At 34.7% G+C, this 13,238-nt stretch overlaps 1 protein-coding gene across 2 annotated transcripts in view; it reads right to left on the reverse strand.

The window, feature by feature from the left end:
- The window catches only part of LOC132119706 (filamin-B-like), an 85,757-nt gene that overhangs the window by 29,445 nt on the left and 43,074 nt on the right, over positions 1 to 13,238 (reverse strand). For both annotated transcript variants that reach the window (XM_059529897.1, XM_059529896.1), the window contains exons 10-24: positions 11,023 to 11,159; positions 10,727 to 10,920; positions 9,535 to 9,648; positions 9,301 to 9,444; positions 7,523 to 7,646; positions 7,277 to 7,437; positions 6,556 to 6,646; positions 6,272 to 6,441; positions 6,031 to 6,148; positions 5,050 to 5,312; positions 4,376 to 4,973; positions 3,957 to 4,130; positions 2,843 to 3,005; positions 1,683 to 1,843; positions 859 to 1,026 (exon numbers count right to left, since the gene is read on the reverse strand). In XM_059529897.1, the coding sequence (XP_059385880.1) occupies positions 859 to 1,026; positions 1,683 to 1,843; positions 2,843 to 3,005; positions 3,957 to 4,130; positions 4,376 to 4,973; positions 5,050 to 5,312; positions 6,031 to 6,148; positions 6,272 to 6,441; positions 6,556 to 6,646; positions 7,277 to 7,437; positions 7,523 to 7,646; positions 9,301 to 9,444; positions 9,535 to 9,648; positions 10,727 to 10,920; positions 11,023 to 11,159 (2,780 nt within the window). The remainder of the gene's footprint in view (positions 1 to 858; positions 1,027 to 1,682; positions 1,844 to 2,842; positions 3,006 to 3,956; positions 4,131 to 4,375; positions 4,974 to 5,049; positions 5,313 to 6,030; positions 6,149 to 6,271; positions 6,442 to 6,555; positions 6,647 to 7,276; positions 7,438 to 7,522; positions 7,647 to 9,300; positions 9,445 to 9,534; positions 9,649 to 10,726; positions 10,921 to 11,022; positions 11,160 to 13,238) is intronic.

The following is a 13,238-nucleotide window of genomic DNA, read 5'->3' on the forward strand; positions in this document are numbered from 1 at the left end:
TACTTCTGTGGCAAATTCAAATGCTTTCTTTACTGGATCTCTTATTAGCGCTTGTGTAGTAACAGCGTCGCATGATCACGATCGGCTCGCGCTGCACTGGTCCAAACTGATAAACGGCCCGTCAACCACACAATAACGAGCAGTTTCGTTCCGCTTGCATTATGTTTGCCATTTGATGTTGGGCACTGTTGTGGTCGCGTCGGCGTCTCTTACATTATGAGCGCGCTTGCCACGCGCAACGCGCCTACATTTGAAATAACGAAATTGTAATTGAAATTGGCATTGTTAGCATATGATTTTTTTGAAACTTTGAAAAAATATTTTTAGATAAAATTATTAGTAGAACATTTTATGCATCATTATTCACCTCAAAGCATATCCGCTCCCGCGCCCCCCCTGTGAACTCTGGCGCCCCCGCGGACCCCAGGTTGGGAACCAATGGTCTAGTATGATAGTATTTAAGAGCAAAGACAATAAATAAATATTTAAAATAAATATTTTAACCAAATAAATGGTTATAATTAATAAATAAAGTGTTTACATATATTCTGTGCAGTATTCTAGCATTTAATTTTGAACAAAATAAAATAAATATAAAAGTTTATACATAAATTGCACTTTTTAATGCAGTACAAAATGAAACTCAAAAACAAAGCCTTAAAAATTAATAGTTTCTACATATATCCTGTGCAGTAAGCTGGTGTTTAATTCAGGACAAGATAAATACATAAATAAATAGAATGTTTACCTAAATGCTCTGCAGTATGTCAGTACTTTATTCAGAAAAATGAATTTTTAAATAATAAAAAAAGCCCAACTAAAAGAAAAAAGGCGGTGTGATTTCATGCATGTTTGTACCTTTAGGTCCAGTCACAGCCACAGAGAGAGGAGCAACACCAGCTTTACTGCAGTCTACAGTGAAGGATTGTGGGATATTAGCTCTCACTCCAGAACCGACACCAGGCCCAGAGATCTTCACCTTCCTGGAGTCAACAACATCCTTCACCGGCACTTTAAACGGGCTTCCTACAACGCAAACAAAAATAAACACTTTCCAATTCAGACATTGACTCCATGCATGCTCATGCAATTCAAATGGAGCTAGAATAAGACAAGGCGGATAAATAAGATTTACACAGAAAACGGGTGAGAAGTTAAACAAAATAAGTCAATGACAAGTAACAACAAGGCAATAATGACAACTAAAGCAAGGTTTTTATATATTGTCGTTTGCAGAAACAGGTTGCCACAATCCTTTGATTCACGGCTTCTTACGTATTCGGTTTCCACAAGCCTGTAATCTGATAACCCAACAAGTCCTCTAAAATATTGCTCTTGTAACTTCTATAGACTTGATTTAAACAATCTGGAAGCGGCATCCATGTGGGAGATTCGCACTATGTGGTCTTGGCACGGCGAATGTTTTCAATGAAACGCGAGCTCATAACGTCCAGCAGAGAGAATGTGCTTCTGCTCTTCTCAGATGCGCGGGATCTCGTTTCCCGGGTGTAATACTAATGAAAACAAATTTGAGGCATAATTCAAGTAGTTTTGCAGGGGGAAACTGGGACTCTGGTTAAAAACATGTCAAGTTGCATCTCTCAAAGCTCCAGTTATGCTTTCTTCAGGTCTGGACTTTAAGTGGTGCACAGGGGATAGAAAGAAAGAGGCAGTTCATGTACCGGAAATGTGCTGTCCTCCATACGTGATGTTGACGTCATACAGTCCAGGCACATACGGGGTGTACTCAACATTACAGCTGCCATCTTTGTTATCTTTGCAGGACATTTTGGACTCGGATGGACCTTCTATAGTTATTCCCAAGCCACCGATACCTGCTCCTCTGTACGGATCAAAGACGGGTGGTTAGACAATATCAGATTGTCATTTTGCAGTCATTTTAGCATGTTTGTGATAATATAAAGTCTGAAGTTTGTAAGATTAATTAAATTTTTATTTTACTTTACTTTAATGTTTTTGAAAGTCTTATGTTCATTTATTTGATCAGAAATGAAGTCAAAGCAGTAACAATGAAATATTTCAATTACAATTTAAATATATACAGTATATATATATATATATTACATCAGTGTAATATTAGTATCATTAATAGTATTATTTTTATTTTATTTTCATATTTTCTGTTTTCTTTTTAATTTTATTTAAAGTAAATAGTGCGTATTTTTTTGTGTTTTTATTTTTTAAACCTGTATATGCACTTTTTATTCATTTTTATTTTAGTTTATTCATTGTATTTCAGTTACAGGAAATATTTCACATATTCATTTAGTTTAACTAAAATAAACAAAATAAAAAAAATGTAAAAGTTTAAATTAAAAGTTTTTTTTTCCAGTTAAAACTCATTTTTATTTCAGTCAAAGTTCATTTTATTTCAAGTTAACTGTAATAACCCAAATGTAAAATTACTGTTTTCTACTTGAATATATAGTCAAATGTAATTTATTTCTGTGATGCGCAGCTGTATTTTCAGCATCATTCCTCCAGTCTTCAGTGTCACATGATCTTCAGAAATCATTCTGATACACTGATTTGCTGCTCAAGAAATATTTCTGATTATTATCAATGTTGATAACAGTTGTGCTGCTTCATATTTTTGTGGAAATCGTGATACATTCAATTATCTGATAAATAGAAAATGCAAAAGTTTACTTTATGTTTTTACATTTTGTAACACTATAAATGTCTTTATTGTCACTTAATTAATATGTTGCATCCTTGACAATTAAAATACTAAGCCCAAACCTTTGAACGGTAGTGCAGGTAAATTTAAATTCAAGTTCAATTAAATTACAAATGCATGATTTTTTAAAAGCTCTTTCACCTGGTGACGATGGAGAACTTGTTGGGTTTGTTGGTCAGTGCTTCTTCCAGACCCGGGCCCTTGGCCTGCACACGTGAGGGGTCACAGCCCTCGCCCACCCCGACCTGGAACGGGCTCTTTGGAACCAGAGTCTCATCGTACAGAACCTCCACACTGTGGACTCCTGCAGCAAGCAGACAAAAGACAATCAGCACTCAGCTTCTTTTTTCCTATAGCGTCTTGCTTTAATCAGACACTGCTGTGCTGCAGCTGAAAACGAGTCTGTCACCTCATAAATCTTGCTTTATTATCAGTATTGTCTGGCGGGCTTTATTGCTGAGCTTCAAAATAAACAAGTACAAGATGAAACCTGTTCCTGTAGCTCAAACAGCACTATTACACAAACTGTGGGTTAAATTCATGCACTGATAAAACATGTTGCTTGCATTACATTTAGTTCGTTATTGGATAAAAACGTCTGCCAAGAGCATCAATGTAACATAAACCAGTGTTTGTTGGGAAGAAGCAGCCAATTCTGAAGAAAATGTGATACAATTGTTGGCCATGACATCCAACTTGGATCAATGACTTGGATCAATTAATCAATGAATTAATACATTAATAAATAACATCGGATTGTCTAGGAGGTCAACTGGATGGATGGGTAGATGGAAAAAAATTATAATAAATTAATTAAAATAAATATATATATATTTTTCATTATTTTATTTTATGTATTTTATATACATGTATATATATACAATGAAATAAAATATATAATATATAAAATAATATATAAAAATATATAAAATAAAACAACAGAGGGTTGTCCAGGAAATAGGAGTAAAAATTAAAAAATAATTAATAAAGTAAATGAATAAGCATGTTAATAAATAAGCATGGCCATCCAATTGGACCTTGGATTAAAAATAGATAAACAAACAAACAAATAAATGGATTATCCAGGCCATCCAATTGTATTAGGAAAAAATTAAACAAACTGTCCAGAACATCCAATTGGATCTTGAGTAATCAATAAATAAATATCTGAAGTAAATTCTCTGCAGTATGCCAGTACTGAATAAATAAATGATGAGACTGTTCAGGGCATTTAAGTAGACGTTGTGAATTGTACCATTCTCGAACGGAGTGTATTCCACGTTGTAAGTCCCATCACCGTTGTCACTAATAACACAGTCTGTAGCAGCACCTGACGGGTTCTTCACATGAGCTTTAATGTGTTTCCCACCAACTTTGGTCAAAGCTCGTGCATCCACGGTGAAGTCAGTCGTGGCCTCCCTGAAAACCCCTGCAGAGCAGAGAGGAAGAGCACACACGGACTCATTGAAGAGGTCTCTCAAAACAATGCATGTCCTCATTGCCTTTGAATTAAAATCATCTTTCAGCAAAATTGTTTTTTAGGGCATTGAAGGATTATATTACAAAGACATAAGCTTCTCCATTGGCTACAAGAAATAAGATGCATTCATTCTTAAAAGAAAAGTGAATACAAAATGGTTTGTTACCCATTTAGACTTGAGATTTATTCAATACCTTCTCCAGTAACTCCTGGTCCAAACACCTTCACTTTGCTGGTATCAACAGCCGGATCCACGTTCACTTTGGCGGGGAAGTTGGGGACGGTCTTCCCTCCGTACTTCAGCAGTAGCGTGTACATACCGGCCGTCAGCGGGATATAGGTGACTGTGTAGGTCCCATCCTTGTTGTCCTGAACTTCAGTCTTGGCTTTCACTCCAGAATCAGACTCAGCGTCCAGCGTCAACTGGCCCGGTCCAGCTTTGGTGCAGTCGACATTCAGCAAGCTGGTCTCACCTACTTTGCCTCGTTTCAGCCCGGAGCCGGACGCCACCACTTTGGTGGGATCAAACGGGTATTGGATGTCAGCGTGGAAAGGCGAGCCGGGAATGTGAACGTCCTCGAAGAGAATGTTGACTAGATACTCTCCGGGTTCGGTGGGGAGGTACGACACAGAGCAGGTGCCGTCGCCATTGTCAGAGCACTCCATTTTGGCTTCGGTTGGGCCCTCGATGGTTAGACCGAGGCCACCGGTTCCAGCACCCTTGGTGTCAATGGTAAACTCAGCAGAGGTCGCCACAAGACCGCCCTTCAATCCTGGCCCAAACGCCTTGACCTGTACAGACAGAACCGCCAAGTTACAACCTCTTCTCTTCTACAAGAAGTCGAATCACGCTTTCACTTCAACATACCTTGCTGGGATCAGGAGGCAGCATGGCTTCAACTGAGAAAGGGCTTCCTGGAACTGGATTACCATCATAAACAACTTCCACCACGTAGGCACCCTCCTCTTTGGGGATGTACTTCACCAGACTGGCTCCTTTACCAGGTTGAGGCTCCACGACGCAGGGCACAGACTTCTCTGATGGGCTGGTGATCTTGACTTCCAGTTTGCCTTGTCCACCTGCTCCTCTTGTACCGACAGCAAACTCTTGATCCTCACCTACTTGCACTCCTGGAATAAAACATTAAATGTTAAAATAAAATAAAATAAAATAAAATAAAATAAAATAAAATAAAATAAAATAAAATAAAATAAAATAAAATAAAATAAAATAAAATAAAATAAAATAAAATAAAATAAAATAAAATAAAATAAAATAAAATTAAATTAAATTAAAAAAGATTAATTGCATAAAAATTAAATAACTAAATAAAATTATGAAATAAATAAAAGTTTTACAGGGCATCCAGTAGGACCTTGGATTAAAATTGAAATACTTACTATTAAATATAAATATATTTAAATAAGCGGATTGAAATAAATAAATAAAATAACACAGGATTGCATAAATTAACACAGGCCATCATATAAATAAATAAATAGCTTTAAAAAACACAAATGATCAGGCCATCCACTGAAACTTGGATTAAAATTTAAATATTTATTATTATACATAAATATTATGTAAAATAGATAAATAATAAACAAACAAACACAATTTTCCATGCCAACCAGGAGGACCTTAAATAAAAAATGTATTAATTAATTAAAAAAAAATATATATACATATATATATAAATATATATATATATATATATCAATGATTAAACAAATGAAATAGAATTGCATAAAAAATACAGACTATAATAAAATAATTAAAATACACATTTTCCAGGCCATCCATTGAAACATGAATTTAAACAAATAAATAAATAAATAAATAACATACGATTTTCCAGGCCATTCACTTGGATCTTGCTTAGGTCCAATGGAGCAGCAACACCAACAGCGAAGGGGCTTTTACAAATAGGGTCGCCACCGAAGGTCACAGTTATCACCATCTCTCCCTGAATTGGTACAGCAAAGCAGAATGATGATGCAAGATGACAAATAGTGAAAGATGTTCAATTCACCCATTTAAATTCCTTGAACTGTTTTTAAATCTGTGATTCTCCATTGCAGATCCCTACCTGCTGAACCGGTGTGTACCGGACAGTGTGGGAATAGTCATAGTTGTTAATGATCTCAAAGCCTTGAACAGGCTGTCCTTTATTAGGTCCAGAAAACTGCACGTCCAGAGGAGCTTTGCCAGCTCCTTTGGTGTAAACGGTGAAGTGTGTTGGTTTTCCACACTCCACACCTGAGGGTACAAAGACATCGCATGGGAAAATTAACAGAGAGACCCTAAAGTCATCCAGTTAAGCCCAGATTCTTGATGAGATCAAACTGTTTGTCATCAAATCCAACATCAAACCTGCTCGGGCGAGTCCAGGTCCCTCTGCTTTCACTTTGGAGGCATCATGCGAGGGATCCACTTTAACATGGAACGGACTGACCGGGATTTCCTGAAATGGATCATTTGACATTTTCTTGATTTAAAATGTAATTGAATAAATGAATAAAGACAGACATACAGTAGGATTGCTCTGGCCATCCAATTGTATCTTGCATTAAAATATAAATAAATAAATAAATGAATAAAATAAATAAATACAATTATAACATGATTTTACAAACCACTTGAACAATTCATTAAAATCAAATAAAAATAATTAAATTAAATTAAAAGATATTTTAACATGGAATGTCTTGAAACAGATCATTTAAAATGAAAACAGCATATTTGCCAAAATTCAGAAATCATATTTTCTTGGATTAAAAATGTAATTAACTTAATAAAAACAGACATAGGATTGTTCTGGCCATCCAACTGCATCTTGCATTAAAATATGAATAAATAAATAATAAATAAAATTATAACATAATTCTCCAATCCACTTGAACAATTAAATTAAATTAAATTAAATTAAATTAAATTAAATTAAATTAAATTAAATTAAATTAAATTAAATTAAATTAAATTAAATTAAATTTTAACAAGGAATGTCCTGAAACATATCATTTAAAATGAAAACACAATTTTTTCAAAGGTTCAATAATCATGTTTTCTACAAATCTCTATGGTAGTAACTCACTTGATCAGTAAAAAGGACTTTGATTGTGAGGTGTCCAGCTCCAGGAGGAATATATTTGACAGTGATGGTGTCATTGGCATTGGGAATGATGTCAAACTCAACATCCTCTTCCTTATCGCTGACAACATTAGCTTCACATTTGATTCCAACACTGATGTCACCTGAAAAACCACCAACACAAGAAACACGGTGTAATTCACTCATGAAAAAGCAGGGGTTTCGGTGCATGCAGTGAATCTGCTTTACCTTCTCCAGCTTCTGTGCAGTCCACGGTGAAGTGCGTCGGCTCGTGAGCTTTCAGTCCGGTTCTCTCCAGTCCTGGACCAAACACTTTGACTTTATGAGGGTGGCTTCCCTTTCCAACATTCACCTAATGGAATAAAGCCTCCTGAATGTTAATTACAGCAAGCAGTGTTACTAGAGAATGAAAAATAGCACACTTTAAGAGTGTGAATAAACAATGCAAATCAAGTCGAAGAGCATTTGATGCAAAGTCAAGTTGCTTAGTATTATTAAAGTTAGTATTTGAAGCTTTAGCAAATATTTCTTTTAATTTCAACTTCGTTCAAGATAACCGGAAACATGCAAATGAAACTCAAACTCACAGAAATCACACATGACAAATATTAGAACATTAAGTATTAGAATTTATTGAACGCGACACTTTTAAAACATGAGTTCAGTCATGAATCAAACACTTAAATGCACAAAAGCAAATGGAAAAACAATCCAACTTCCCCTTCTGTAAATATAACCAGTGTTAGTACTTCATTTGAGCACTGCATTTTTCCAGAGTCTGACATTGTGAAATGTGTTTGCATGATCAGTCAAGCAAAAGCAAGTTACATTGTTTGAAACTCTGCAGTGAATTTGCTTTATGAAATGAAGAATAAAGAGTGACGTACTGTATGAGCAAATCATTACTCTGTGCCTTGTAACACTATATTTGACTTCATTATAACAGAATAATCCTTCAGTTCATGTGTGCATTTAACAATTATCATTATGAATTCAGTCAAACTTATTTTGTATTTTATTAGTTAATATAAACAAAAAGTTTCCTATTAAATATTAAATCAAGTTTGATCATATTTTTTCATTCTTAACTTCTGGAAAAAAGCAACTCTAGATTGCAAACACCACAAAACACCATTTTACAGTCAAATCAGTCAGTGTTATAATCTAATACAGTTTCATACTGTGCAAAATCATCGAAAATTATTTAGACATTAAAAGTCATTTTAAAATCACTTACCCCTGGTTTCACAGACAGGGCTTAAGACTAGTCCTAGACTAAAATGTAAGTCTGAGCTGTTTCCACTGAAATAAACTTGCACTGACTGATCTTAAAAATATATCAGTGCCTTTTTAGTTTTAAGATGCACATCGGTAATGTTTTTTTTTCTAAGCATGTTTATAAAAATGACTTAAATGTCCTAATTGATCTATGGTCTAATCCTGGCTTAGTCTAAGCCCTGTCTGTGAAACCGGGCCTTTATGTTAGAAACATACTGAAATGGAATTGGATTTTGTGCTTTTGCAGCAACAGAAACACGTAAAGCAATGATAGAGTATACTTCTCTTAAAAGATAAAACAGGAGAAAGCAATGGATAAATAGATTTGGAAAAATATGAAAACTAAAATGCACCAAATTTGATATGAATTACTGATTTTTTTTAAATGTAGTGAAAAAAACAACAATAAAATACAATGCTTTTGTTCATCCCACTAGTCTTATGAAACATGCAATGCAATTATTTTGCATAACATAATGTGCATTTTCTCCGTTTCATTCCCTAAAGCCGATCACCAATGCAAATATCTCATATTAAGCATAAAAATCGAAACAAACAGCTGACATTCATCTGACAGAGAAGCAGCGGCGCTCCATGACGGAGGTGGTTATGATGATGACAGGTTTATCTTTGGCTGCTGAAGTGTTAAGAGCATCAGCTATAGTTAGTGTATTAGTCTCCTTTGTGTTTGTGATAATGGTTTTGCCCTCGGTCTGGGTCGGTCTTACCCTGAAGGGGCTGTTGGGAACACTGATGCCTCCCCAGGTCACGGCCAGCGTGTGTTTGATGGCCGAGGTCGGCGTGTATGAGCAGGAATACACATTATCACCTTTGCTCTTCACCTTCACGTCGATGGGGACGCCATCTGCATCCTGGGAAAACAAATGAATTCAAGTGCAGCAGGGGTGGAGGTTTAACTCGGATCGGTTGGTGTCACATTTATTCGCTGGTGCTTGCCAAACCTGTGCCATGATTCTCAGCGGCCCGTTTCCAGCGTCTTTGGCCTCGACGGTGAACTCAGCAGGTTTGTTTATGATACAGCCCGTCTTCTCCAGTCCTGATCCATAAGCCCTGACCTGCAAACAAGATCATACTGCATGTGAAAAACAAACACTTCTAATAACCTAGTAAACGAACCAATGCAATGTCCTTTATTTTGGATTTGCTGGGATTTTTTAGCACTTTTTGCAACAGCAATACAATCGTTTAAAGTAGATTTATTTTGTAGTTGTTTAATGCATTTTATTTCTGAATTATTAGTCTTAAGATGTTTGTGCTTATGCAGTAAAAGAAAAACTCTTTAAACATGGATGGATAATTCTCCTAATGACAAGTTAAACGAAGAGAAGCAATGTATTATGATCATTATTTGAATTTAAAAATAAAAGGCATTTCATTGGATTGAACTTGAATCTTAACTACTGAATAATTGATCAAATTAAATAAAATGTTTGCCAGTATTTTAAAACAAAACACAGTGTTTTTGCTCATCCTGAAAATCTTAAGAAACATGCAATGCAATCACAAATCAAAATTAAAAACATTCTATGTAAAACAGATTTAATAAATGTTCTGTACTTGTATATATATATATATATATATATATATATATATATATATAAACTGTGGCAATACAATCTAGACTTAAAAATGTAAATGTATTAAATTAATCATTTAAATAAATTACAATAATGAGAATGTGTTTAGAATAAGAAGACTTACATTACTATTTTTTTAATTGCATCATTAATTGTGAATATGTTTTTTAAGTTCTATTACTCTCAACAGGTTATATCAAAATTGCATTTTTTTATAAAAAATGTTTTTAAGTGGGTACTACACATTGCCACAATTTAAATATTTTATAAAGAGTATAAATATACAAATAGTAAAAAAAACTGCATTGCATAAATTGTGATAATAAAATATTAAAATTATTTTATTTTAGTAATTTAATATTAATAAAAATAATAATAATTGAATAAATGATAATAATAATAAATGAAATCACTAATATTAAATACAAAAACAATCAGAAGAAAACAGAATGCTTTACGATACTGAGAGTTTTGGGGAGAAATGTGCTTAATGGTCATGAAAGTAAGTTTTTGCATATGTGCATGAAGTATATGAGTTTTCCTCTGCCTTGTTCACCTGGTTGGGGTTGCTGGCTTTGTTATCAGCGACGATGTGGGCCATGAAGGGACTGTCTTCAATGTCTTCATCATCACACATGACATGGACAGCGTATTCCCCCGATTCGGTGGGCCAGTACCTCACATTACACGAGCCGTCGTTCTGATCATCACACTCGATCCGGGCCTGAGACGGACCCTCGATGGCAAAGCCTACAGAAAGGAAGGTTTTTACATCATATGATCATAAAACAGGTCATGGAGCACTGATCTAAATGTGACTATGATAAGATGTGTGAAGATCTGTGATCTCACCCAGCACTCCGATGTCAGTTCCGATGGATTCGGCCACAAAGTCCGCAGACTTGCCCACAATGCCGCCCTCCAGCCCCGGACCCCACGCACGGATCTTCTGCTGTCCAGCTTCAGAGCCCACCTGAACCTCGAAGGGGCTGAACACAAGAAAACAAGATCTAAAGTCACATGTATGCATGGAAAGAGTTGATCTCCTGATGAAATTTCACTCCGCAATCAGAAAAAAAAAATATATATATTTTGCATAACAAAAATAAAGCCTTGTTTTATGACCATTAAGATTTTATGCATTTAATTCTAAAGAATCCTTGACATAAATTCCAGAAAAACGAAGCACTTTTGTTTTTAAATATTCAAACTGTGGCAATGCAATCTATTTTATGCAACAACAAAAAAAATAATTAATTAATGTACCAGGCTTATTTTAGTATTATTTATATTTTATTGTCAAATGTATTATTATTATTATTATGAATTAGCTTTTATTTTTATATTTTCAGGTTTAAAAATGTAAATTAAAAATAAAATGAAACCTTTAAATTAAATTTAATTATTACAATAATGGAAACCTGTTGGAAATAATAAAAAAAACTTCACAATTAAATATGTAGCTCCCACATTCATCTATAAATGCAAAAAAAACATTTATGAAATCACTATTGAGGATAATACTTCAAAAAAAATAAAACATTAGAAAAAAATCTTCATGCATTACAATAATGAGAATTTGAGGCAATAATGTGCTTAATTGTCATGAAAATAATGTAAAATTGCATAAATCTCAATGGTCCTAAAAACAAGCTTTATTGTCTTGAAGCAAAATACATCTATTATGAGTTGAAATGAGACATGAAAGATTTTTATAAAGATCTCAAAAAAACATTATTTGTCAATAAGACACAAAGCTAAAGACTTTATTTAACCACATGCGTGTTATCCTGACAGCTTCAGCAGCACAAACAGCGCTGACGTCTCTAGTTAGTGGGAATGATCCATTTCCAACACAAACACACCTCATAAATCTGCGCTCGGACTCTACGTCAGCAGAAACCTCTGAGAGAGGGTGTATGTGTGTGTGTGTGTGTGTGTGTGTGAGGCTGACGTCCAGGTGAACAGGAAGTCGATTGTGTTCAATCCACACGGCAAAATCTCCAGTGTTGAAATCCCAGTGTTAAGGACTTTCAGAGTAAAGAGTTAAAGTTGTGGTGTTGAGTTTCAAACGATTAACACTAGATGGTATAAATAGCCCCCTCTTGTGGTGTAAAACGGAGCGTAGCCCTTATTAACACTGTTGAGTGTTATTAGACACCTTTTCTCAGAGCGATATTTCCTTTCACCAGCAATGCGAAGTAGACAGGGAAGTTGGTTTTAACAAGGAACACACCGACAGTTAAGTAGTAAGTTACCCGTTAAGTGTTTTACCTCATTTATGATATGTATTTCATAAGATAATATTTCTATATGACGATATTTATTTGCTGCGCACACCTGAACAAGCCTAACTTAACCGTTTCTCACAGATTTGAATTGCTATGCAGTGCGCAGATGCGGAGGTCACTGGGAAACACAAGAAGTTAACCGTTTTAAACGTTAACGTTACCTAAAATGTGTTTTATAACATCATGTTATTTATAGTGATATATCTAACGTATCTGCTGTAACATTACACTCCTAAACTTTTTCTCAGAGATATTTTCTTTCTCTCGCGATGCTCTGGAGCAGATGGGGAAATTGGTCTTAACAAGGAAAACACCAAAAGTAAGTGTTTTATTTATTTTACGATATGTGTTTTATAAAATAATATCACTTTATGAGGATAGTTATATGTTGTGCGTACCAAAACGATCCGAGACATTTTCACAGATGAAATCTGAAACTGAAGGGAAACGCCATAAGTGTTTTTAACATTACCTCATTTATAATACAGTATGTAACACGTCATAATGTCAAATCAAACCACTGCAAACTGCTCAAATATAAATGGCAGTATAAGTAAATTGTTCTTGTGTGTCTCATGACCAATTTTTGTGATTTCATTAAGCATGAATTGAGTTGGAATTGGAAACTTTTTTTTAATATTGTTACAGATGGTTCATGCTGGCTTAACAGAAAACTCAAAAGGAGATGATGTGCTTGAAAAGTATGAAGCCACCAATACATGAGTAAGCCACAATTGCATATTTTAAGATTATCATGTTTGTCATGTTTATTTTTTT

Source organism: Carassius carassius, chromosome 38 (assembly GCF_963082965.1).
Source record: "Carassius carassius chromosome 38, fCarCar2.1, whole genome shotgun sequence".
Taxonomy (NCBI): domain Eukaryota; kingdom Metazoa; phylum Chordata; class Actinopteri; order Cypriniformes; family Cyprinidae; genus Carassius; species Carassius carassius.